Raw genomic sequence first — 25,311 nt, 5'->3', positions numbered from 1 at the left:
AAATTCTTCACAGAGTTCAAGTAACAGACACATCAACATCAGCTGTTCAGAGGAGACTGCGTGAATCAGGCCTTCATGGTAGAATTGCTGCAAAGAAACCACTACTAAAGGACACCAATAATAAGATGACTTGCTTGGGCCAAGAAACACGAGTAATGGACATTAGACCGGTGGAAATCTGTCCTTTGGTCCGATGTGTCCAAATTTGAGATTTTTGGTTCCAATCGCCGTGTCTTTGTGAGACGCAGAGTAGGTGAACAGATGATCTCTGCATGTGTGGTTCCCACCATGAAGCATAGAGGAGGGCTGATGGTGCTTTGCTGATGACACTGTCTGTGGTTTATTTAGAATTTAAAAGAAGGTTCACTTAACCAGCATGGCTACCACAGCATTCTGCAGCGATACACCATCCCATCTGGTTTTCCCTCTTAGTGGGACTGTCATTTATTTTTCAACAGGACAATGACCCAAAACACACCTCCAGGCTGTATAAGGGCTGTTTGACCAAGAAGGAGAGTGATTGACTGCTGCGTCGGGTGACTTGCCACCATAATCACCCAACCTCAACCCAATTAAGATGGTTTGGGATGAGTTGGACCGCAGAGTGAAGGAAAAGCAGCCAACAAAGTGCTCAGCAGATGTGGGAACTCCTTCTAAGCAGTTGGAAAAGCTTTCCTCGTGAAGCTAGTTGAGAGTATGCCAAGAGTGTGCAAAGCTGTCATCAAGGCAAAGGTTGGCAACTTTGAAGAATCTAAAATATTTTTGATTTGTTGGTTATGACATGATGCCATCTGTGTTACTTCATTGTTTGATGTCTTCACTATTATTCTACAATGTAGAAAATAGTAAAAATAAAGAAAACCGTTGCCTGAGTAGGTGTGTCCAAACTATTGACTGGTACTGTAAGTATTCAGACCCTTTACTCATACTTTTTGAAGCACCTTTGGCAGAGATTAAAACCTAGAGTCTTCTTGGGTATGACGCTACAAGCTTGGCACACATTTGGCGAGTTTCTCCCATTCTCTTTACAGATTGTCTCAAGCTCTATCAGGTTGGAAGGGGAGTGTCGCTGCACAGCTATTTTCGGGTCTCTCCAGAGATATTCGACCGGGTTCAAGTCCAGGCTCTGGCTAGTCCACTCAAGGACATTCAGAGACTTGTCCCAAAGCCACTCCCCCGTTGTCTTAGCTGTGTGCTTTGGGTTATTGTCCTGCTGGAAGGTGAACCTTTTCCTCAGTCTGAGGTTCTGGGCGCTCTAGAGCAGGTTTTCATCAAGGCTCTCTCAAGGTACTTTTCTCCATTCATCTTTTTCTTGAACCTGACTCCCAGTCCTTGCCACTGAAAAACATCCCCACAGCATGATGTTGGCCCCGCCATGCTTCACTATCGGGATGGTGCCAGGTTTCCTGCAGACATGACGCCTGGCATTCGAGGCCAAAGTGTTCAATCTTGGTTTCATCAGACCAGAGAATCTTGTTTCTCATGGTGTGAGAGTCCTTTGGGTGCCTTTTGGCAAATGCCAAACGGGCTTTCATGTGCCTTTTACTGAGGAGTGGCTTCTGTCTGGCCCCTCTACCATAAAGGCCTGACTGGTGGAGTGCTGCAAAGATGGTTGTCCTTCTGGAAGTTTCTCCCATCTCCACAGAGGAACTCTGGAGCTCTGTCAGTGACCATCGGGTTCTTGGTCACGTCCCTGACCAAGGCCACTTTCCCCCGATTGCTCAGTTTGCCTGGGCGGCCAAGCTCTAGAAAGAGTCTTGGTGGTTCCAAACTTCTTCCAATTAAGAATGGTTGAAGCCAGTGTGTTCTTGGGGACCTTCAATGCTGCAGAATTCTTTTTTGGTACACTTCCCAAGATCTGTACCTTGACACAATCCTGTTGTGGAGCTCTAAGGACAATTCCTTCAGCCTCATAGTTTGTTTTTTGCTCTGACATGTACTGTCAACTATGGGACCTTATATAGACAGGTGTGCCCCTTTCCAAATCAAGTCCAATCAATTTAAAATATACCACAGGTGGTCTCCCATCAAGTTGTAGAAACATCAAGGATGACCAATGGAAACAGGATGCACCTGAGCTCAATTTCAAGTCTGTTTTTTAAAATGTTTAATACATTTACAAAAATGCACTTTTTTTAAATTTGCTTTGTCATTATGAGGTATTGTGCGTAGACTGATGACAAAAATGTATAATTTTATCAATTTTAGAATTAGGCTGTAAGGTAGCAAAATGAGGAAAAAGTCAAGGGGTCTGAATACTTTCCGAATGCACTGTATGAACATTCTGTACTGCTGAACCCTTCCGAAAAGACACTACAATGATTTTAGGCACCTGACAAAGCAAATTAATGTTAAATGCATGAACATCTGATTCCGTCTATGTATAGAAACTAGAGGTCGACCGATTAATCGTAATGGCCGATTAATTGGGGCCGATTTCATAACAATCGGAAATCTGTACTTTTGGGCGCCATTTTTTTTTTTTTTACACCTTTATTTAAATCTTTATTTAACTAGGCAAGTCAGTTAAGAACACATTTTTATTTTCAATGACGGCCTAGGAACGGTGGGTTAACTGCCTCGTTCAGGGGTAGAAAGACAGATTTTCACCTTGTCAGCTCGGGGGATCCAATCTTGAAACTTTACAGTTAACTAGTTTAACGCAATAACGACCTGCCTCTCTCTCGTTGCACTCCACAAAGAGACTGCCTGTTACGCAAATGCAGTAAGCCAAGGTAAGTTGCTAGCTAGCATTAAACCTATCTTATAAAAAACAATCAATCAATCATAATCACTAGTTAACTACACATGGTTGATGATTTTACTAGATATTATCTAGCGTGTCCTGTGTTGCATATAATCTCACTGAGCATACAAGCATACAAGTATCTAAGTATCTGACTGAGCGGTGGTAGGCAGAAGCAGGCGCGTAAACATTCATTCAAACAGCACTTTTGTGCGTTTGCCAGCAGCTCTTCGTTGTGCGTCAAGCATTGCGCCGTTTATGATTTCAAACCTATCAACTCCCGAGATGAGGCTGGTGTGACCGAAGTGAAACGGCTGGCTAGTTAGTGCGCGCTAATAGCGTTTTAAACTTCTCGCTCTGAGCCTTGGGGTGGTTGTTTCCCTTGCTCTGCATGGGTAACGCTGCTTTGATGTGGTGGCTGTTGTCGTTGTGTTCCTGGTTCGAGCCCAGGGAGGAGCGCGGAGAGGGATGGAAGCTATACTGTTACACTGGCAATACTAAAGTGCCTATAAGAACATCCAATAGTCAAAGGTTACAAATACAAATGGTATAGAGGGAAATAGTCCTATAATAACTACAACCTAAAACTTCTTACCTGGGAATATTGAAGACTCATGTTAAAAGGAACCACCAGCTTTCATATGTTCTCATGTTCTGAGCAAGGAACTGAATCGTTAGCTTTCTTACATAGCACATATTGCACTTTTACGTTCTTCTCCAACACTTTGTTTTTTCATTATTTAAACCAAATTGAACATGTTTCATTATCTACTTGAGGCTAAATTGATTTGATTGATGTATTATATTAAGTTAAAGTAGGTGTTCATTCAGTATTGTTGTAATTGTCATTATTACAAATAAATTTACATTTTTTATTATTATTATTTAAAAAATTTAAAAGTATTTTCCTCCTAAATTACTCATGCAGGCTTAGACTGCATCCTGTGTGTGAGTCTTCGATTGTCACTGCTACCAACAGCTTCATTAAACTACTAGGCCTAATCAAATCTAAGGGGTGGAAATCAAGTCGGTCTAAATCCCTGGACATGCCCTATGCCACAGAGGGGACCAGTAATGTCAAAAATGCTTAACCTTCAAAGAACGATGATGCCGTCAGAGATTCAAACACACAACAGTCCACGACTTGACCTCAACCCTGATGGTCTGCACTGTGGGTTAGGTATAGTGATGATTGAAACTGGTTGCTCCTAGTGGCTATCATCACTTTTACCACCAATGTATTGTCCACGTTCTTTAATTCCAACGTGTAGAGAAATATTGCACCACTGGTTTAGCCTTGAACCACTAATAAAAATCCTCATCCAACAGCAGTAGATTGAAGAGGATAGTAGAATCGCGACAGCAGTAATCTTGTAACGTGCTGCCTCCTCGTCGGCTGAGTCTGAAGTAGTGCACTATGTTAGAGAATAGGGTGCCATTTAGGATGCAACCCCCCAGTCTCATCTCGTCCCTTCCTCTTCACAGAGATCAAGACGGCCCCTAGAGCTTTGCCACCACAGACACACAAGTCTCCTGCAGGAAACTTGATATAGGCCTAGATGTGCTGGTTCTATTGCTCCCACAGCTAGATATGAAGAGGGAGATGGGAGAGAGAGGGAGAGAATGACAGAAATAAAGACAGAAAAAAAGAGAGAAGGAGACAGAGAGAGAGAGAGGGCATGCGAGGGAATAAGAGAATGAGGGGAGAGAGACAGAAGACACTTGTCACCAGATTGTCATATTATAGCCCTGAACAAAGCCTATCCCCTTTGTGTCCATAACGCCACCATTCACTGTCCCTTTGACTGACAAGGCCAAGCCCAGGACAGTAAAGCCTGACAGTTAATGTGTGTGCTGTGCTGCATGCTGGTAATGTTATCATCAGCTTTCCAATATGTGGGGGTCAAACAAGACCGTGAACCCTCTCCATTATACTGTGCTTTCTTTGACAGTCCAGAGGTGACATCATTTGGAAGGAGGGCTATGGGGTGACCACTCTTCCACAGGGTCTACTACTGCCTGGCAAGCCATGGAGGGCATTAGCAGTGAAGAGAAAGTAGGCTAACAGGCTTTGAGTATGATATACAGCCACAGTGGCTATGGTCTGTCTGATCCATTTGAGTGCTAATGCTGCTAAATGCACAGCTGGCTTCCCTCAGGTAATTTATTGTCTATTAGCGCTAACAATGGAGGATGAGGTATATTTGCCTCGGAGCCTCACTCTTTTGTTCCCTCTGACATCAAAGCGGTGAAAGAGTCGAAGCGTGGACGATCTCATTTACTGCTCAAATAGGCGTATTTCTTCTCTGAATGGCACTTTATGTGGGCTGTCACAACAGTCGTCTATATTTGTCTAGAGGCGAGACTAGTCAGGAGACTAGAAGATACTATAAGAGGCTGTGACAGGATGCTAGCAGATACTCATAGACTTCAAGTCATTGCGCTAACACTAGTTAGAGGTAGTTTTGCGAACCAATACTAACTTTCTTCATACTGGACACGGAGACATAAATGGTATCCACTAGTTCGTCTGACTCTGGGAAAGTGGATACAAGGCCTCATTGCTAAAATCCTAGAGTATGCCTTTAAGCCAGTCACGGATCATGATGTTGTACAGGTAACTGCCAAAATAAAGGAAACTTGAGTAAATGAGGGATAAAGTATATTTAAAGCAGGTGCTGCCAACACAGGTGAGGTTCCTGAGTTAATTAAGAAATTAACATCCCGTCATTTTAATTTAAAAAAAAAATATTTTTTTATTTTACCTTTATTTTACTAGGCAAGTCAGTTAAGAACAAATTCTTATTTTCAATGACGGCCTAGGAACAGTGGGTTAACTGCCTGTTCAGGAGCAGAACGACAGATTTGTACCTTGTCAGCTCGGGGATTCGAACTTGCAACCTTTCGGTTACTAGTCCAACGCTCTAACCACTAGCCTACCCTGCCGTCGTGTCACATATAAAAATTCCCTTTTGCACATTATTTAGGCTACAATATCTATAAGAGATCTCAGTGACTTTGAAAGAGGGGGTTCAAAGGAGCATAGGGTGTCTGTGTGCGTCTGCGTGTGTCTCAGTCAGCAGATCTCAACCCAATTGAACACTTACGGGAGATTCTGGAGTGCCGCCCGAGATGGCATTTTCCACCACCACCAATAAAACACCAAATTATGGAATTTCTGTTGCATCCCTCCAATAGAGTTCCACACTCGTGTAGAATCAATGCCAAGGTGCATTGAAGCTGTTCTGGAGGCTCATGCTGGCCCAACACCCTATTAAGACACTTTGGTGGCGTCTCCATTAGTTTGGCAGTTACATGTAGGTGATCAGTCAGTAATAAAAGAGACCTGGATCTAGACCTACTTCGTGGTGCCCTTACAATTCATTCTCTACAAGGTTTGCACAATTCCCAAAGTTCACAGGTTTTGAAGAAGTCACCAGCTGGAGGATTCCTGGAATTAGGAGGGAATAAGCAGGGAGGAAATCCTCCAGCTGGGACTTCTGAAGAATCTGAGAACATTGGACATTTTTTAAGGTGCTTTTATGAAAAGAGTATTGCACAGCAGGAGCTAAAATAATAATTAGTCGCAATTAAGACCAGGCTACAAGATGGTCACCCGGCTTCTTCTTAAAAAATATGTACAATATACACCAACGGGATCAGGGCTAGTGAATTACAGGTCAACCTAGATCTCTAATGGTCGGTCTTAAGCAACTTTGCTCTGATAACACAAGTATTGGGAAAGTTCAACGTCATACCTTACCACAGCAGGTCTCTCATTGTTAACGAACAGAATTCTGTCCATTAGCTAAGTAATAATAACATGGTCTTACGAATCTTTCAGTTTTGGGTCTGTGTTCAGCACCACTGCCTATTGGTGTGACCATAGATTTCTGCAAATCTTCAGTTAATTGGTTTTAGTGATTTCAAACCTCTCCTCGGTGATCCCCAGCCTGTCCAATGAATTTGCTCTATTCCAGAGCTAGCACAACTGATTCCACTTCTCAACTAATCATTAGGCCCTTGTTTAGTGAATCAGGAGTGGTAGTTCTAGGGCACAACTAAATTGTGAAACATCTGGGGGTCCCTGAAGAGAGGTTAGAGAACCAATAGGTTAGAAGATCATAGAGTTGCTCACCTTGAAGATGCTTGGCTCTTTGATGCCCAGCTGGGCCATGTTCCTCAGCCTCCCCTGATGTCTGGGATGTCTGGTGCGATTGCCAGAAGGCTTGGGTCCGGCCAACCACACCACAGCGATAGCTAGCATGAACCCTAGTCCCACTCCCAGCAGCATACCCCCAACGTAGGTGGGCAGGGGCAACACGAAGTACCCGTAGACCAGCGCTGTGATGATGATCAGGGTGTAGTGTGGAATGCTGGGTGGCGGACCTTCTCCCTCTGACTTGTCATCACTGCATAGTTCTGGACTGCCACTAGGCGGCAGTCTGACTTGGCTACATGTATTGTCGGTTGTGTCTCCATAATCGCCCTCGATATCCTCAAAGTCCTCACTAGACAGGATGCAGAAGTCCTCGTCCTCCAGCTTGGCCAGGGCTGACATGGAGCAATTGTCCAGGCTGAGAGAGGCGGAAGACATTTTAGGACTTCTGGTGTCAGAGGTGGGATTTGGAGAGCTGGCTCCGTTTCCAGTTCCCTCAGACTCCCAGTCATCTCCGGTTTCCTCCTCCTTGATGCTGTAGTTGTTGTTGTTGTTGCTCTCCGGTTGGCCGTTGTTGAGGGAGGCCAGGCAGGTGAGCTCCGAAGCACTGGTCGAGAGCGCTTTGGACCGAAAGGCACTGCTGCCAATGCCTCCACTCTTGTCCTCCATGATCTTATTGAACAGCTGGAGAGGCTCGTAGATGGCCTCGGAGAAACGGCGCTTAGTGTCCTCGATGCTCGCCTCCACGGACGCCTTAAAGAAGTTGCGGCTGTCTGGGGAGGTGAGCGTCGAGGAGGGGGCGGTCTTTGAGTCAGCCCCGGCAACGACACCTACTGGGGCACGGGACTGCGTGAACTGCTTGAAGAGGTGCAGGTTGAGGCGGGAGTCCGAGAGGCGGTAGGGCGAGGAGGAGGAGGAAGGGGGGGATTCCTGGGAGGTGTCAGAGGAGAGTGACTTGACCAGGGTTTTCATCGGGTGGCAGTGGCGCACAGAAGTGGAGGCAGCGGGGGAGATGGAGACATTTTCAGAAGGCTCAATGATGTCAGAGGATAGAGACTTGACCAGGCTGAAGAAAGGTTTGTCGCTAGACTTGGAGGAAGTGGATTTGGAGGTGGTGGCAGGGGAAGGAGAGGAGCTTTTCAGTTCAGAGGGTAACGTGGAGGTGATGGAGCTTTGAGGACCAGTTGAGGACAACATAGGCAGAACTGCAGCCTGAGCCTCAGAGTCCAACCCGGCTCCATCAAGGATCAGATCCTCGCTGGCCTCCAGGGCCGTCACAATGCCTGGGGGGTCCTTTATGGGTCCAGCAGGGGGAAGAGGAGAGGACACAACTGCCCCATAGAGCTCCTCCTCCTTCTCCTCCTCCTGCTCGCCCAGGGGCGAGAAGTGGATGGTGATTGACTTCCGGGACAGCGAGCCCTGGACGTGGAGCTTGGGCATGGCTGGCGGCCGTGAGGCTGAGGGAGGAGGAGCTTCGGCGGTGTCTGCATGGCTACTGTGGCAGCTGGCCATCGCAGCGCTCCTGCTGGGTCACAGCCTAGGGAGATAGACAGGGAGAGGGCAAAGGTTACACACATCCCCATACTGTATCATCACCAAACAAACTCCCAACTACAAAAGAGTATATGGCGTTAAATGGGTATTGATATTATCGACCACACACAGCCCTACGCAAATACAAACAAACACATGAACCTACACAAACAGGAGGGCAATGTCAGACATGTAGGCGATTTAGTCCACGATGTCCCCATAGTGTGTCATTATCGAACAACCTCAACTCAGCCAGAACAAAGAATGGGTTGAACAATGAGCATGAGACTGTTAAATCGAGGTTTGGAGGAGGAACCTACTCCAATAGCAGGACTAGAAGGCGTATCACTAAGCAATTAACAAAAAGTTAATCAAGTCGAGTTACAGTCGTCGATTCCTATGAGAAGGCCCCTATAATATCCTTATTGAAAGCAGGGCCAAAACAATGAGGGGGAAATGAATTAAGCCCTTAAAGACTTCACCTGGCTGAGCTCTGTCCTTTGATAGGGGATCGAGTTCAACACATCTCAAATCAAATCAAATTTTATTTGTCACATACACATGGTTAGCAGATGTTAATGCGAGTGTAGCGAAATGCTTGTGCTTCTAGTTCCGACAATGCAGTAATAACCAATGAGTAATCTAACAATTCCACAACTATTACCTTATACACACAAGTGTAAAGGGATAAAGAATATGTACATAAAGATATATGAATGAGTGATGGTACAGAACGGCATAGGCAGTAGATGGTATTGAGTACAGTATATACATGAGATGAGTAATGTAGGGTATGTAAACATTATATTAAGTGGCATTGTTTAAAGTGGCTAGTGATACATTTTTTTTCATCAATTTCCATTGTTAAAGTGGCTGGAGTTGAGTCAGTATGTTGGCAGCAGCCACTCAATGTTAGTGGTAGCTGTTTAACAGTCTGATGGCCTTAATATTAGAAGCTGTTTTTCAGTCTCTCGGTCCCTGCTTTGTTGCACCTGTACTGACCTTGCCTTCTGGATGATAGCGGGGTGAACAGGCAGTTGCTCGGGTGGTTGTTGTCCTTGAGGATCTTTATGGCCTTCCTGTGACATCGGGCGGTGTAGGTGTCCTGGAGAGCAGGTAGTTTGCCCCCGGTGATGCGTTGTGCAGACGTCACTACCTTCTGGAGAGCCTTACGGTTGTGGGCGGAGCAGTTGCCGTACCAGGCGGTGATACAGCCCGACAGGATGCTCTCAATTGTGCATCTGTAGAAGTTTGTGAGTGCTTTTGGTGACAAGACTAATTTCTTCAGCCTCCTGAAGTTGAAGAGGCGCTGCTGCGCCTTCTTCACAAAGCTGTCTGTGTGGGTGGACCAATTCAGTTTGTCTGTGATGTGTATGCCGAGGAACTTAAAACTTACTACCCTCTCCACTACTGTCCCGTCGATGTGGATAGGGGGGTGCTCCCTCTGCTGTTTCCTGAAGTCCACAATCATCTCCATTGTTTTGTTGATGTTGAGTGTGAGGTTATTTTCCTGACACCACACTCCGAGGGCCCTCACCTCCTCCCTGTAGGCCGTCTCGTCGTTGTTGGTAATCAAGCCTACCACTGTAGTGTCGTCCGCAAACTTGATGATTGAGTTGGAGGCGTGCATGGCCACGCAGTTGTGGGTGAACAGGGAGTACAGGAGAGGGCTCAGAACGCACCCTTATGGGGCCCCAGTGTTGAGGATCAGCGGGGTGGAGATGTTGTTACCTACCCTCACCACCTGGGGGCGGCCCCTCAGGAAGTCCAGTACCCAGTTGCACAAGGCGGGGTCGAGACCCAGGGTCTAGAGCTTGATGACGAGTTTGGAGGGTACTTTGGTGTTAAATGCTGAGCTGTAGTCGATGAACAGCATTCTAAACATAGGTATTCCTCTTGTTCAGATGGGTTAGGGCACTGTGCAGTGTGGTTGCGATTGCGTTGTCTGTGGACCTACTGGGGCGGTAAGCAAATTGGAGTGGGTCTATGGTGTCAGGTAGGGTGGCGGTGATATGGTCCTTGACTAGTCTCTCAAAGCACTACATGATGACGGAAGTGAGTGCTACGAGGCGGTAGTCGTTTAGCTCAGTTGCCTTTGCTTTCTTAGGAACAGGAACAATGGTGGCCCTCTTGAAGCATGTGGGAACAGCAGACTGGGATAAGGATTGATTGAATATGTCTGTAAACACACCAGCCAGCTGGTCTGCGCATGCTCTGAGGACGTGGCTGGGGATGCCGTCTGGGCCAGCAGCCCTGCGAGGGTTAACACGTTTAAATGTTTTACTCACGTCGGCTGCAGTGAAGGAGAGTCCACAGGTTTTGGTAGTGGGCCGTGTCAGTAGCACTGTATTGTCATCAAAGCGAGCAAAAAAGTTATTTAGTCTGTCTGGGAGCAAGACATCCTGGTCCGCGACGGGGCTGGTTTTCTTTTTGTAATCCGTGATTGACTGTAGACCCTGCCAAATACCTCGTGTCTGAGCCATTGTGACAAGCATTGCCACCACACTGAGGGACCAGCTGGCTTGCAAGGCTGGTGAAAGAACCTAAAATAACACCCTGGAGGCCGATACTATGTCCTAGTCTCTGAGTGGCTAATGCTGAAATCATGGCTACGATAGCAATGATCAAATGGGAGCAAAATCAAAGGCGATCCCTATAAAATGGTACTGAATCGATCGTAAGAGTCTACGATATCACCAGAATACAAGAAGCAAGGAAGGTTAGAAGGTAGCCTAATAAACGAAGACAGGGAATGGTAGAGTCGTCAAAATCAATGCAGGCTTTCCTGGAAGTTACCAAGTTGACATGAATGCATGGCTATATGGATGAATAGATGACTACATGGTTATCTGAATATGAATCACCGTTTTTCATTCCCAGACGGAGTGAGGGGGAGAGAAAGGGTTGAGTGGGTCGAGGCTGACAGAATGCCATGCTGTGTCTCTCTGTGCTTGTTCAGCGTCAGCCTTCCCAGCAGGCCGATAACACCACCCACACCTAGTGATTATAACCCCACTGTGACACCACCAGGTGAGAGACACACACACATCATATGAAAGCATTCAAATGTGTGGGTGACACACGGTCCCTCCTTTTCTGGGTCTTTCTCTCACATGCTCACACACACCCCTCAGAGCAATACATAAAATGCCTGACTAATTATTTGAAGATAAATAAATCCTTTAGAAAGGCCAAAGTGGAACTTCTTTGAAGCTTGTTGACGGTAATAGAAACAAAGTGGGATGGAGTGTACTCTCTGTGATTGCCACAGAACGGGAACAAACACTTTCACAACAAGCTATAAGGGACCAAAATATCCACATAACGAGACTGTCCCAAAGCTGTAATACTGGGAATGGATTGAACAGTGTGGGACTGGTTGGTTGGTTCATCATGTGACCCTTGGTCTGGATGTCGATAGAGAGCAAACGGTGAGGTCATCATCCAGCCCACACATGGCAACGCACAACACAGGCTTGTCTTATGACTGCTTGTGTCATTGACCATAAACAAGAGATGTTGTTTTGGAAATAATGGCAAGAAAGTGATGAAACAATGCATGAGGAAGCCATACTGGGTATTCAACTGTGTAGAATGGACCAAACCACAGGCTACCACTTGCCTATGGGTAGGATAGTCATACTGGAATGACAACCATACCCTTGGCATACAAACATAACTGCTGTTTATGCTATACTTTAACGAACATAGTCCGTCCTTATCTCAAGCGTCCAAGGCTTTATCGTTTAACGGTATACCTTTGTGGTTCAATGGTCATTTAACCATTATTATAGCAATAGACCATGGGCAATGGTCTCCGAGTGATGTAACAAGGCGAATGGTGATGTTTCCACGAGGCTAAGACGATACGACTGCGTGCATCACATGACCATGGTATCCCACTTACAGTCACAAGAGAAGTCACGGAGAGAGTGCTCATCCAATTAATAAGCCTAGACTGGGATTTCGTCTATGGCACAAACTAAAGGGATGGAGATAGTTTTGGAAGCCAGGTTAACAAGGTACTGTTTAGACACTTGCGCTTGTTATTTGCCCTAGTTGTCAGGTGATATCTCTGGAAGTGACCAATGGAACAGCTCTAGAAGTTACATGTAAACACAGATCTAAGATCAGCCTACCCTCCTCTACTCATAGCCTTAACCGTTTAAAGTTATAATTTTTTTCATTTGACCTTTATTTAACTAGGCAAGTCAGTTAAGAACAAATTCTTATTTACAATGACGGCCTAGGAACAGTGGGTTAACTGCATTGTTCAGGGGCAGAACTTGGGGATTCAATCTTGCAACCTTTCGGTTACTGGTCCAAAACTCTAACCACTAGGCTACTTGCCACCTCTACAATTGTATGCATACCGTGCACGAGGGCTGCACAATTAAATTGCAATATTAACATGTCGCAAGAGGCTGCAATATATATATATATATATATTTTTTTTTTACACCATTAATGTATCAAGGGTCCCCTGGGATGCTGACCAACACTATGGTTCCTACCCTGTCACAACAACTTTCACTCTACCCGTTTTTTCATTAGTTGTCATGCCAAACACCAACCATAAAATCGGAATACTCATTTAATTTCTATGATTCCAAATAGTTCACCAAAGTGTTGCGATCTAAATCGCAACTAAAATCACAAATCTCAATATTAGGTTAACAAAAACATGGCAATTTGATTATGTTCCCATATTGTGCCACCCTACGGTGCGCATTATCCACACGAGTTAACAATACACATACAAGCAGACACAGGCAAACATGCACATACCTGTATGCTAAACACACAAGGTGTGGTCAAAATGCTGCTCTTAGGTCAGTATAATTTCTACCCTGCTGTTCCCCCACTCACAGCTACAGACAGAGAGCCACTGATCCAAGATCAGTTTCCTTCCCTCAATAAATAATGCATGATTTCAGCAGACTGCCAGATTGTTATGGATTGGTCTTGGCTGCTAAAAGCTGCTCTCTGTGCCTCTGCAGGAGAAGTTGGTTTAATGAAGGAAAAGAATGGAGGAATGTCAAATCAAATCACATTTTATTTGTCACATACACATGTTTAGAAGATGTGTGCTTCGAGTTCCGACAGTGCAGTGAAATCTAACAATTTCACCACAATTACCTAACACACACGAATCTAAGTAAGGAATGGAATTAAGAATATATAAATATATGGACGAGCAATAGAGCGGAATAGACTAAGATACAGTAGAATAGAATATAGTATATACAGTGGGGGAAAAAGTATTTAGTCAGCCACCAATTGTGCAAGTTTTCCCATTTAAAAAGATGAGCGAGGCCTGTAATTTTCATCATAGGTACACTTCAACTATGACAGACAAAATGAGAAAAGAAAATCCAGAAAATCTCATTGTAGGATTTTTAATGAATTTATTTGCAAATTATGGTGGAAAATAAGTATTTAAGTATGAGTATGAGTAAAATAAGTATGAGTTGAGTTGGAGGCGTTTTTGGCCACAGTCATGGGTGAACAGGGAGTACAGGAGGGGGCTGTGCATGCAGCCTTGTGGGGCCCAAGTGTTGAGGATCAGCGAAGTGGAGGTATTGTTTCTAAGGGTCGACCGATTAATCGGCATGGCCGATTTCATGTTTTCATAACAATTCGTTAATCCGCATTTTTGGACACCGATTACATTGCATTCCGAGGAAACTGCATGGCAGGCTGATCGTCTGTTACGCGAGTGCAAGTTGCTGGCTAGCATTAAACTTTAAAAAAAAAAAAACAATAAATCTTCATATAATCACTAGTTAACCTAGTAATATCAACCATGTGTAGTTAACTAGCTTGTCCTGCGTTGCATATAATCAATGTGGTGCCTGTTAATTTATCATCCAATCACAGCCTACTTCGCCAAACGGGTGATGTTTTAACAAAAGCGCATTCGTTGCACGAATGTACCGAACCATAAACGTCAATGCCTTTCTTAAAATCAATACATAAGTATATTTTTTAAACCTGCATATTTAGTTAAAATAAATTAATGTTAGCAGGCAATATTAACTAGGGAAATTGTGTCACTTCTCTTGCGTTCATTGCATGCAGAGTCAGGCTATACGCAACAGTTAGGGCCGCCTGGACCGTTGCAAACTAATTTGCCAGAATTTTACATAATATTGAAGGTTGTGCAATGCAACAGCAATATTTAGACTTAGGGTTGCCAACTGTTCGATGAAATACCGAACGGTTCCGTATTTCACTGAAAGAATAAACGTTTTGTTTTCGAAATGATAGTTTCCGGATTTGACCATATTAATGACCAAAGGCTCGTATTTGTGTGTTTATTATATTATAACTAAGTCTATGTTTTGATATTTGATAGAGCAGTCTGACAGCGTTGGTAGGCAGCAGCAGGCTCGTAAGCATTCATTCAAACTTTACTGTTTGCCAGAAGCTCTGAGCAATGCTTGAAACAGAGCGCTGTTTATGACTTCAAGCCTATCGACTCCTGAGATTAGGCTGGCAATACTAAAATGCCTATTAGAACATCCAATAGTCAAAAGTATATGAAATAGAAATGGTAAAGAGAGAAATAGTTGACGAATCATAATTCCTATAATAACTGCAACCTAAAAAAAAAAAACTTCTTAACTGGGAATATTGAACCAACAGTTTTCATATGTTCTGAGCAAGGAACTGAAACGTTAGCTTTTTTACATGGCACATATTGCACTTTTACTGTGCTTTCTAAAGAGAAATCTGGAAAGTTGATGTCAATGAGTGGAAATGGCTTAGGTGTTCAGAGTCACACTCTCACCAGATAACACACACACACACACACCCACCCTAATATAGAGTTATCATAATGCTTCAGTGAGTGAGGAGCATGTATAGTTGAGTAATGATATCATCAATGTGATTTGACATCATAGGAAAGCATGACCATTGTGGGGTGATGCCGAGTCATGCAAGTTGAGTTCTCAGACTCGAAGGGCACTTTCTTGAAATTCTATCCAAATCTCCTGAGGAGGATGGTATTCATTGTTGTAACAAGTTGGGGCCCATATAGGTCTTATTAAACGTAATGCAAACAAGTGACAAAACTGTACAACCTACTATAATTCTCTGAGGCGTTAAGCTCAGCTAATTGCTAACAGGGGCGCACACATTACTGAGAAGGGACCACATGCACGGACACGCTCACAAACAAGGAAAACATAAATAGGCCTCGGTAAAAGCAATTCCTTTCAAGATAACGGTAAAAGGTGAGAGCCCTAAACATTTTCTAACATTGCCCCTGTTAAGAAAAACAACAATGGGGAGTGAAAACAAGAGGATTTAGTCCGACAGAACAGGCTTGGCAATGAGCTGCCTGGTGCACTGACCTCTCCTGCTGCTGCCGATTTCCTACTAGGTAAGCTTTCCAGGAACCGTGACCTCTGACCCGTCTCTCTCTCTCTCTAACCTCGACACAAAACGACCCCTTTTTCTTCAACCCGTCAGAATCATACAAGGTAATGTGATGCCAATAGTATCAATATTATTCATCCTTTCACCAGCATAGGTGAGAACCTGAACAATTGCAACTGTTGTATGCTTTCTTACCATAATGCACCAACAGGAAAAGCTGTGTCGAGGGAGCAAGAACAACGGATAATCCTATATTCATTAATGGAGGATTGTGCAACCAGCAGTTTAAGTAGTAAGCTAATTAAAGAGAAATCTGATATCTAGTCGTCATGCCGACTAGCAATTTCCTACATCTCCCACTAGCAACAAACCCTTCCTGGAAGGAATTAAACTTGTTGTTATGGCGATGCATTGTTTTTTTCTACCACGACAACACGTGGAATTAGAGGGAAAAAAATATTTCCTATGCTTTAACTCGGCCATTAGGAAAACCCATCACGCTCACCGATATCTCATTTGCTAGCCCTAATCCAATCAGCATGTTAGCATCTGCTTAGCTTTCACATCGATTTAGCGGCTAGCTCGCCCAGCAGCAAAATAAATGGGCCCAAGGAGTTTGAGGTCTTCACTGTTCCTGCTAGCTGGACTGCTGATTGCAGTCAGAAAGAAAAAGGGCTAGACAATAAGACTCAATGTGTGGGAGCTGGTGCTAGAAATTATGCAAAAAAAAAAAAAAAGGATGTGATTTCAGGTCAGTAAGGATATCAAATATCAGACATTCTTTCAACAGCCCGGCTCTCACATTTAACACTTGAAACTGAACCACATCAAACCAGTCTGAGCTGGTATCTGGTGGAAAAGGTTCCCTCGGGTTGATGACATAGGCGGACTGCCCAGGTAATACCACCAATGTCATATTTTGATGTTCTTTCCTGTGGTTCAACCACTAAGGACAGCATTATAGGCTCACACTGCATGTAAATAATATTATTATCCTGGGTTAAAAAACAGCCCAGGGCTGCTGATAATGCTCTATGGGTGAAGATAGTCTCATTCTTTCTGAGCGTTGATAGCATGTTGCCTAGGGTCTGACAGCCATAAACCTCTGAAATAATTTGTTTCCATGGTAGCTTGTTTAACCCTCAGGAGAGGGGTATTTTTTGCAAGTCATCTTGTGTCTGCCATGTGACAGAAATAACAGGCTGCTAGGAGGAGGGGTGGCACCATAGCCTCACATCACTAGCCCCCCCTGAGGCCTTCTCAAATGTCAAAACGCTGTTTTTCCAAATGGCAATCCAGAATAACCATGATAATTCTGGCCGCTAGCGTTCAGGGGACATTAGGAAAGTGGTGAGAGAATAAGTCCGTGTGAAGGAGAGGGGGAAGTGTGAGTCAAGATGAAGAAGTCAGAACGTGCATCGCCGTCATTGTTTTGCGGAGGCTTGACAGGTGCTTGGCGGATGTCTTCATAATCACGTGTAGAAATGTATTAAGATGAGCTAGAAAATTGAAATCTATATGCAACTCAGAGGAAGACACGATTGGCCAAATCAAAGCATTTGAGTGTTCTTTGAGTCAAACCTACCTTCCATCACCAATCCCAATGGGACCGATGGATAATGTAGCTCACCAACCAAGATTGCTTGAGACACACATAAAACGATAAAGCCTAGAGATCTTAACTTTCATTCTGTCAGAGAGATGACACCCCCAACCTTCCAGGGTGTGTTGGAGAGATTGTGTAATCCCAGCCCATGTATCCTAGGCAGGGATTAGCAATAATCTCCCACACTACTTTCCCACTGTTGACTTATTCAACCCCTCCACCACTTTGCTAATACTGCAACTACCTGCAGAGTCGCTTACTGAAACCCCCAAAGCAATGTCAACCCACACAACCCAACACAAAGCCAAAGCCTCTGGTTATTGGTGAACGGTGAAAGCATCTTCCCCTTCCCATGTGTCGTGAACAGTTCCTGTTGCTGTCGCCTTTGAAAAGGCAATTTACCAGGGTGTTTAAGATAACACTACCTTATTAAAAAGGTGCTGAAAACGAGGAAATGGGAAGTCAAAACATGTTTGTAGCCCTCTCTCCCTGTGAATCCCTCGCAGTGATGCTTTTACATGATGTAATACACTGCAAATTCCCAATAAACTGCGAGACGGGCCCCTATAACCTGGGGGGGAGATAGAATGTAGAATAAAAACATGTGGCGTAATAATCTTTCCAATTCTATTGAATTGGTGGGTGCGAGTCTGCCGGGTATGAAAATGCCTTTGTGCTAATGCCATTGACACAGAGCACAGGCAGGGGATAAGAAAGAGGGGATTACGGGAGAGAGGGGCGGCGGCTGAATAGGTGTAAACAGCACAGTGTGCTGGAGCTTAGCTAACACTGACTGAGCTGATAGCAACGTGTGTGTGTGTGTTATTGAAGTATAAAAAGGTGAGAACCTGGGAGGATGGGATTGGAGGTAGGGAAACGGTGAAAGAGAGAGCATAGTGAAGGGTGTTGAAGAGAAAGAGAGAGAGGAGAGAAAGAAGAGGGGGAATAGACAGGTGAGGTAAAGGAAGACAGAGAGAGACCAGTGAGTGTGCTTACACCTGACCCCTGTTTGGAGTCTGAACAATCTTAGTGTAGCAAGCCTCCCTCACCCAACAGACTTGGAGCTGCTGTGGTCAAAACCGGCGGGGCAAGGAGAAATACCGGGCAGTGAAATGAGATCACGGCTATCAATTGTCTGGTCTTTTGCTCTAGTAAGTGAAGCATAGAAACCTTCTATGCTCTGGGTCAGAAGTTGGCAGTTGGCACAGATCTAGGATCAGCTTACGCTCCCCTTCACCCTACTCCCGTTAGTTACTATTAGACGACAACTTTAGTGCTAACGACATTCATTGCCTTACGTGAAGTGTTTGTGAGAGTACAACCTGTGTGCCAGGGTTACTATACACGGCCCCGCTTGAAAAGTGAAGGACACTGCCAAATCCATTTCTGTGGATTGCACTCCTCTAAACGTGAAAGCCTCATTGACTCATGCTTGAGCACAACCAGCTATTAAACTAGGACTGATGACATCGTCGGCCAGTAAATCCAGGGGACAGGACACAAGCCGCTCTACCACCTACATGCTACGGACATTGTTGTCTGACACTTTTAGAAAACTCGAGAACACCTGACAGTTTCCCCACACACAAGCGCTGAAACACCTGCCCTTGGCTGCCTGCTGTAGGTCTGGCTGGTGTGTGTGTGTGTGTGTGTGTGTGTGTGTCTCTCTCCACAGAGAACACTAGATGAGAGGATCAGAGTGCTGGAGGCCTGACTGTTTGCATATGTTGTGTTAACCAGTAAGTGTGAACTAGTGTGCATGAATAAACATGTGAGTGATAATGTGTTGACACACAAGCCAGTTTAAAAACAGTGTGTGCGTGCGTTTTGATGCACAGGCCAGTGCTAACTGGCTGGGTAAAAATATCCCAGTCAATGAGACAGGGTCACCACAGGGCAGCCTGTCAATACAGTCACAACTCAGTCATACACTCTTGAAGTGGTATTTTGTGTATGTGCACAGGCTTAAAACAGTATTTTTGGAATGTAGTGGTCTTGCAGGAAGTTTCTTCAACCCGCACTAACTGCCAATTCAAAGAGACACTTGTAAACAAGGAGCTGACTGTGTTCCTGAGGCAACTTCCAGGGAAAAGCTGTGTCACTGCTGCTGGGGAGCAATGCTCTGGGCCAGGGCTTGATTGGAGAGTGTGCTCAGTTACCCAGAAGTCTATGTAAAAAATAAATGTTCTGTCTTGTTCTCTTTAAACAGGAACGGTCCGGGTGAGGGCCTGATACTTCTCCCCCAGGCCCGATACTGTACCGAACGTGCACACTATATAGAACCTACCAACGGGTCTATACAAAAGCCCAAAGGCATTAACAAACATCCTGCAGGCCTAACAGTAGTCTATCCATGTTTGAGCTGCTACTTACATAACAGTAGCCTATTTGTTTCCAAATGGCTACAGTATTACAAAGATAAAAAAGGTCCAACAGATTTCCAATACATCCCAAACAACATTTCTGATTGTGGTTCAGTTGTTCTTTTCAGTGAGAAAGGGGCTGACATGGCTCCAGTATGTGACGCCATGCCCAGTGCCCACTAAGACTTAGGGCACTTAGCCTAGTGCTAAGTGGATGCCAGATGTGAGAGAGTATGAGAAGCAAAGAGAGAAAGTGCTCATGACAAGCCCATCAGCGAGCGAGAGACCAAGAGAGGCAGAGAGAGAGAGCGCGAGAGAGACCAAGAGAGGCAGAGAGAGAGAGCGCGAGAGAGAAAGGCAGAGCGAGAGCTGGAGGGTGCTCCTCTATGTCCGTTCTCTTCACTCGCCAGCGGCCTCTGGTACGGTTCACTGGACCATCACGCGAGGTTAACAACCCCAAAAACATGCTCTTGGCTCGTCTCTCTACTTGCATCTTCCAAAAAATCTGTATCGCTGGCATTCCAAGTCCACGTCTGGTAATGTTGGTTGGATATGTACGAACACAACAGAGCCGAAGTCTGTGTCTCAAGGTAAAGATAGAGGTTGCAGGTGAATTCATCAGACCATTTCTAGGGCCCTTTAAAATCTGCGTTGTGGAAAACGCGGGGCGGATTCACAGAATCCAGACATTAAAAATGGAATTCAACAACACATTTATTTTATTTTATTGAATTTAGTAGGCAAGCGTTACATGGCGATAGCAAACACCAACCCGCAAACAAGATGTTTTGGCGGTGTCTGAGGTGGAACTGCAAAGAAGAGGTCAAATCATTGAGTACCCCACGTCGGTGATCACCCAATCGTGTCAGAAGTTCAGAAGGAGAAAATGTAGACTATATAGAAAATTACGATCAAATTGAAAGAAATCTTAATTATTTAGTTAGTTTATCCGCCTAATCGAGGTGTAGATTATATCTCACATTCCAGTGTTCTAACGTGTAAACAAGGCCGCAATGGGATTTCACATAATGCGACTCAGTGCAGCCTATGGCAAATGTCCTCTAATGACAGGAGCCATGCCGATGTCGCCTAAAGCCGATCGGATGAAACCCTAAATGTATTGAACTTATTCGAAAATTCATTGAACTTAAAATCACAAAACACGAACAAAATGCATCAGTGATTCATATTTTCCTGCAACGTTCTGAAATGGTACAGGAATGCCCATCAGTGTGCGTTATGTGTGTCTAGTCTACACTTTGTGTAGACGTTAGCGATAAAGCTAATGATTTAAAAAATATATATATGTATGATTTGTACTGGTTTGTCTTTCAGTTGTTTTCTTTGGTGCAAATGTTTATTTTCACTAAAACCGTCTGCTGGTAGATGGAAAGGCTTCCCCAAAAACCTTCTCAATGAAATTTTAACTACAAAGTAGCCAATGCCTACTTGGAAGACTTATATCACTTTCATATATTTTTCCCAGACCTCAAAAGTGGTATCCTGATGTGGTTTAAGTATTGTTTTGGACTAAAAACATAAAATTAGTAAAAAACTGAAACCAAAACAATAAACAAAAAAATTTTTTTTAAATGGAATCAGGACAAAAATTAAGAAATATATTATATAGGGCACTACATTTCTGTAGCAGGCCAAGGATAAAGGTTTCAAGATGTAATAAGGCTTGCCAGACGGTTTAAATGCCTTTTATGCTCGCTTCGAGGCAAGCAACACTGAAACATGCATGAGAGCACCAGCTGTTCCGGACGACAGTGTGATCACGCTCTCCGTAGCCAATGTGAGCAAGACCTTTACACAGGTAAACATTCATAAGGCCGCGGGGCTGACGGTTTACCAGGACGTGTCCTCAAATCATGAGCGGACCAACTGGAAAGTGTCTTCACTGACATTTTCAACCTCTCCCTGACCGAGTCTAATACCTACATGTTTCAAGCAGACTACCATAGTCCCTGTGCCCAAGAAAGTGAAAGTAACCTGCCTAAATAACCGTAGCACTCACGTCGGTAGCCATGAAGTGCTTTGAAAGGCATCAACATCCCAGAAACCCACGACCCACAGATGATACAATCACAATCACACTCCACACTGCCCTTTCCCCCCGGTCAAAAGGAACACATTTGAAAATGCTGTTCATTGACTACAGCTCAGCATTCAACACCATTGTGCCCTCAAAGCTCATCACTAAGCTGAGGACTCTGGGACTAAATGCCTCCCTCTGCAATCTGGACATACTGACAGCCCACCCTCATGTGATAAGGGTAGGCAACAGTATCTGTCACACTGATCCTCGGGGGTGCATGCTCAGTCCCCTCCTGTACTCCCTGATCACCCACGACTGCGTGGCCAAGCACGACTCCAACACCATCATTAAGTTTGCTGACGACAATGGTGGTATGCCTGATCACCAATAATGATAAGACAACCTACAGGGAGGAGGTCAGAGACCTGGCCGTGTGGTGCCAGGACAACAACACCTCCCTCAACGTGATCAAGACAAAAAGACGCGGATTGTGAACTTCAGGAAAAGGAGGGCCGAACACGGCCCTTTCACATCAACAGGGCTGTAGTGGAGTGGGTCAAGAGCTTCAAGTTCCTTAGTGTCCAGATCACCAACAAACTATCATGTTCCAAACACCAAGAAAGACGAAGTGGGCACGACAATGCCTTTTCCCCAATCAGGAGACTGAGAAGATTTGGCATGGGTTGCCAGATCCTCAAAAAGTTATACAGCTGCACCAACAAGAGCATCCTGACCGGTTGCATTACCACCTGGTATAGCAACTGCTCAGCATCTAACCGCAAGGCGCTACAGAGGGTATCGAGTACAACCCAGTACATGACTGGGGCCAAGCTTCCTGCCATCCAGGACCTATATACACTAAGTGGTATCAGAGGAAGGCCCAAAAAATGATCAAAGACTCCAGTCACCAAAGTCAGACTGTTCTCTCTGCTACCGCACGGCAAGCGGTACCGGAACACCAGGTCTAGGTCCCAAGCCGTAAGACTGCTGAACAATTAATCAAATGGCTACCCGAATTACTTACATTGACACCCCCCCTTTGTTTTTACACTGCTGCTACTCGCCGTTTATCATCATCTATGCAGTCACTTCACCCCTACCTACCTGTACAAATTACCTCGAATAACCTGTACTCCCGCACATTGACTCGGTACCCCCTGTATATAGCCTTGTTATTTTATTGTGTTACTTTTTATATTTCATTTTTTACTTTGGTTTATTTAGTAAATATTTTCTTAACTCTGTTTCTTGAACTGCATTGTTGGCTAATGGCTTGTAAGTATTCATTTCACAGTAAGGTCTACTACACCTGTTGTTTTTGACGCATGTTACAAATAACATTTCATTTGATTCCCCTTTTCAAAAGAACAATACAATTTCGCAGAAACGGGCACTCGCCCACACACAAAGGGTGTATTTTCTCCCTCTGAAAGCAGCCCAGTGTTGATGGCAGATTTAATCGTTCAGACCAAAGGGCAAATTAAACTTCACACCTCAGGACAATAACTGCTAGAGTTACCAGCCAGCACAACGTGTTAATGGAAGAGGGTTTAGCAAACATTTTCTTAATCCCATTTTCTTAAAACGGCATTGTTAGTTGAGGGCTTGTAAGCATTTCACTAAAGTCTACAACAGCTGTATTTGGCGCATGTGACAAATAAAAATGTATTTTGATTAAATGAAAAGAGAATAACGACAAATCAGGATTCCCATTCCCAAGTCTGTTTCAGAATTCCATGACCCCAGCGGAGGGGAAAGGATTTAACATGCACACTTTAGGCTGAATCAATGTGAGCTATATCGGTTCATTGACCCCTCATGACGTCCATTATGAATAATGCACTCCTCACTTAACCGCCACTCAACTTCCTAAACAGGCCCTCATTATCTTAGAATGAGCTACACGGCCTTGACAGCGACATATTTGCTACGCTGCCCGCCACACAGTGATCTGGTTCCACTGCTCTGGTTACATGACCGACGCAGCTAGATAATCTTGGCTGTTGCCAGTCAGCCATTACGGCTACAGGTAGGTTGCAATGTTTGTTTTTTCTCCCCCTATGGCTGAGCCAACACCCAGAGCCTTTTGGGTCTGCTACTGGACTACCAAGTTGAACCGAGGGTTCAAGTGTTCACGCTGTCACTCACAGCTGAGCTCGTTTGAACTTCAGCTATAATTACAGACATAACAATTGCAGTTCTCGTTTGAGGGGGCATGATCTACAGAGGCTAATTATTGTGATTTGGGAGCTTAGTTACGACTTAGAAACTTGGAGCAGTTTTAATTGCTGTACCAGGGTGGGAACTATGCACTGGAAAGTGGTACTGTAAAACAGTTTACGTTTTTCTGACAATATTGACGAAGGCAATAAATTTAAAAAGTTGGACATGTTTCAAATCCAACAACTTAAGAATGAGTGGAACAATATGAACTTCACCAGACATCCGTATAAAACTGACTGGATTTACGCGTTTGGCCCGGTAAAACAATGTATTTTGTTTGATTCTTGGACGAATCACTCCCCGAGTGTTATAAAAACACATTTTGATGCGTCTGCTATTCAGATGCTAACTGAAACTGATTCCAAAACAACTTCATTCTGATGAGGTGGAGGTGGAAAACTCAGATCCGTGTCTAATTGGCTGTGGATACAGATGCCAGACGTTACACCAGGAGTTACATAAGAAAGCCTACTCAAGTTAATCATATTCAACTCGTCTACTTCAAGCAAGCCTAGGAGTTTTCTAGCGTGTGTAAAGAATCCTGGCTTTGTTAAGGAGAGTTCAATGCGTAGGCAGCAGCCTGCCTGTCTATGTTTCACGGGCATCCATCTCAAATCAAAACAAAAAGTGTATTGGTCGTGTAAACAGTTGAGCAGATGTTACAGCGGGTGCAGCAAAATGCTTGGAACTAGCGCCGAGCAGTGCAGTAAAATGTCCAAGTCCACAAAAAAACAAAAAACATTTCCATTACTGTAACAGTAATTGAAAACACAATCTAGACGTACATATACACACACATGATGAATTTAGACAAGATATGCATAAGGAATTCTTTTCTAAAAGTCTTGAAGGAGTTCCCATACATGCTGAGCACTTGTTGGCTGCTTTTCCTTCATTCTGCAGTCCAACTCATCCCAAACCATCTCAATTGGGTAGTTGTCGGTTGATTATGGAGGCCAGGTCATCTGATGCTGCACTCACTCTCCTACTTAGTCACATTGCCCTTACACAGCCTGGAGGTGTGTTTTGGATCATTGTCCTGTTGAAAAATAGTATAGTGCCGCTAAGCCCAAACCAGATGGGATGGCGTATCGCTGCAGAATGCTGTGGTAGCCATGTGTGTGTGGTAGCCATTAAGTGTGCCTCGAATTCTAAATAAATTACTGACAGTGTCACCAGCAAAGCACCCCCACACATCCTCCTCCATGCTTCACGGTGGGAACCACACATGCGGAGATAATCCGTTCACCTACA

The 25,311-nt window shown here is 44.4% G+C and overlaps 1 protein-coding gene across 2 annotated transcripts in view; it reads right to left on the bottom strand.

Annotated features, from left to right (window-relative positions):
• LOC135522525 (testis-expressed protein 2-like) overlaps positions 1-25,311 on the bottom strand; it is a 65,307-nt gene that overhangs the window by 26,557 nt on the left and 13,439 nt on the right. For both annotated transcript variants that reach the window (XM_064948860.1, XM_064948868.1), the window contains exon 3: positions 6,885-8,442. In XM_064948860.1, coding sequence (XP_064804932.1) covers positions 6,885-8,417 — 1,533 coding nt within the window. In that variant the 5' untranslated portion in view covers positions 8,418-8,442. The remainder of the gene's footprint in view (positions 1-6,884; positions 8,443-25,311) is intronic.

The sequence above is a fragment of the Oncorhynchus masou genome, chromosome 4 (assembly GCF_036934945.1).
Source record: "Oncorhynchus masou masou isolate Uvic2021 chromosome 4, UVic_Omas_1.1, whole genome shotgun sequence".
Lineage (NCBI taxonomy): Eukaryota > Metazoa > Chordata > Actinopteri > Salmoniformes > Salmonidae > Oncorhynchus > Oncorhynchus masou.
Note: the sequence above shows the minus strand (reverse complement) of the source record. Positions and strands in the feature narration are given on the sequence as shown.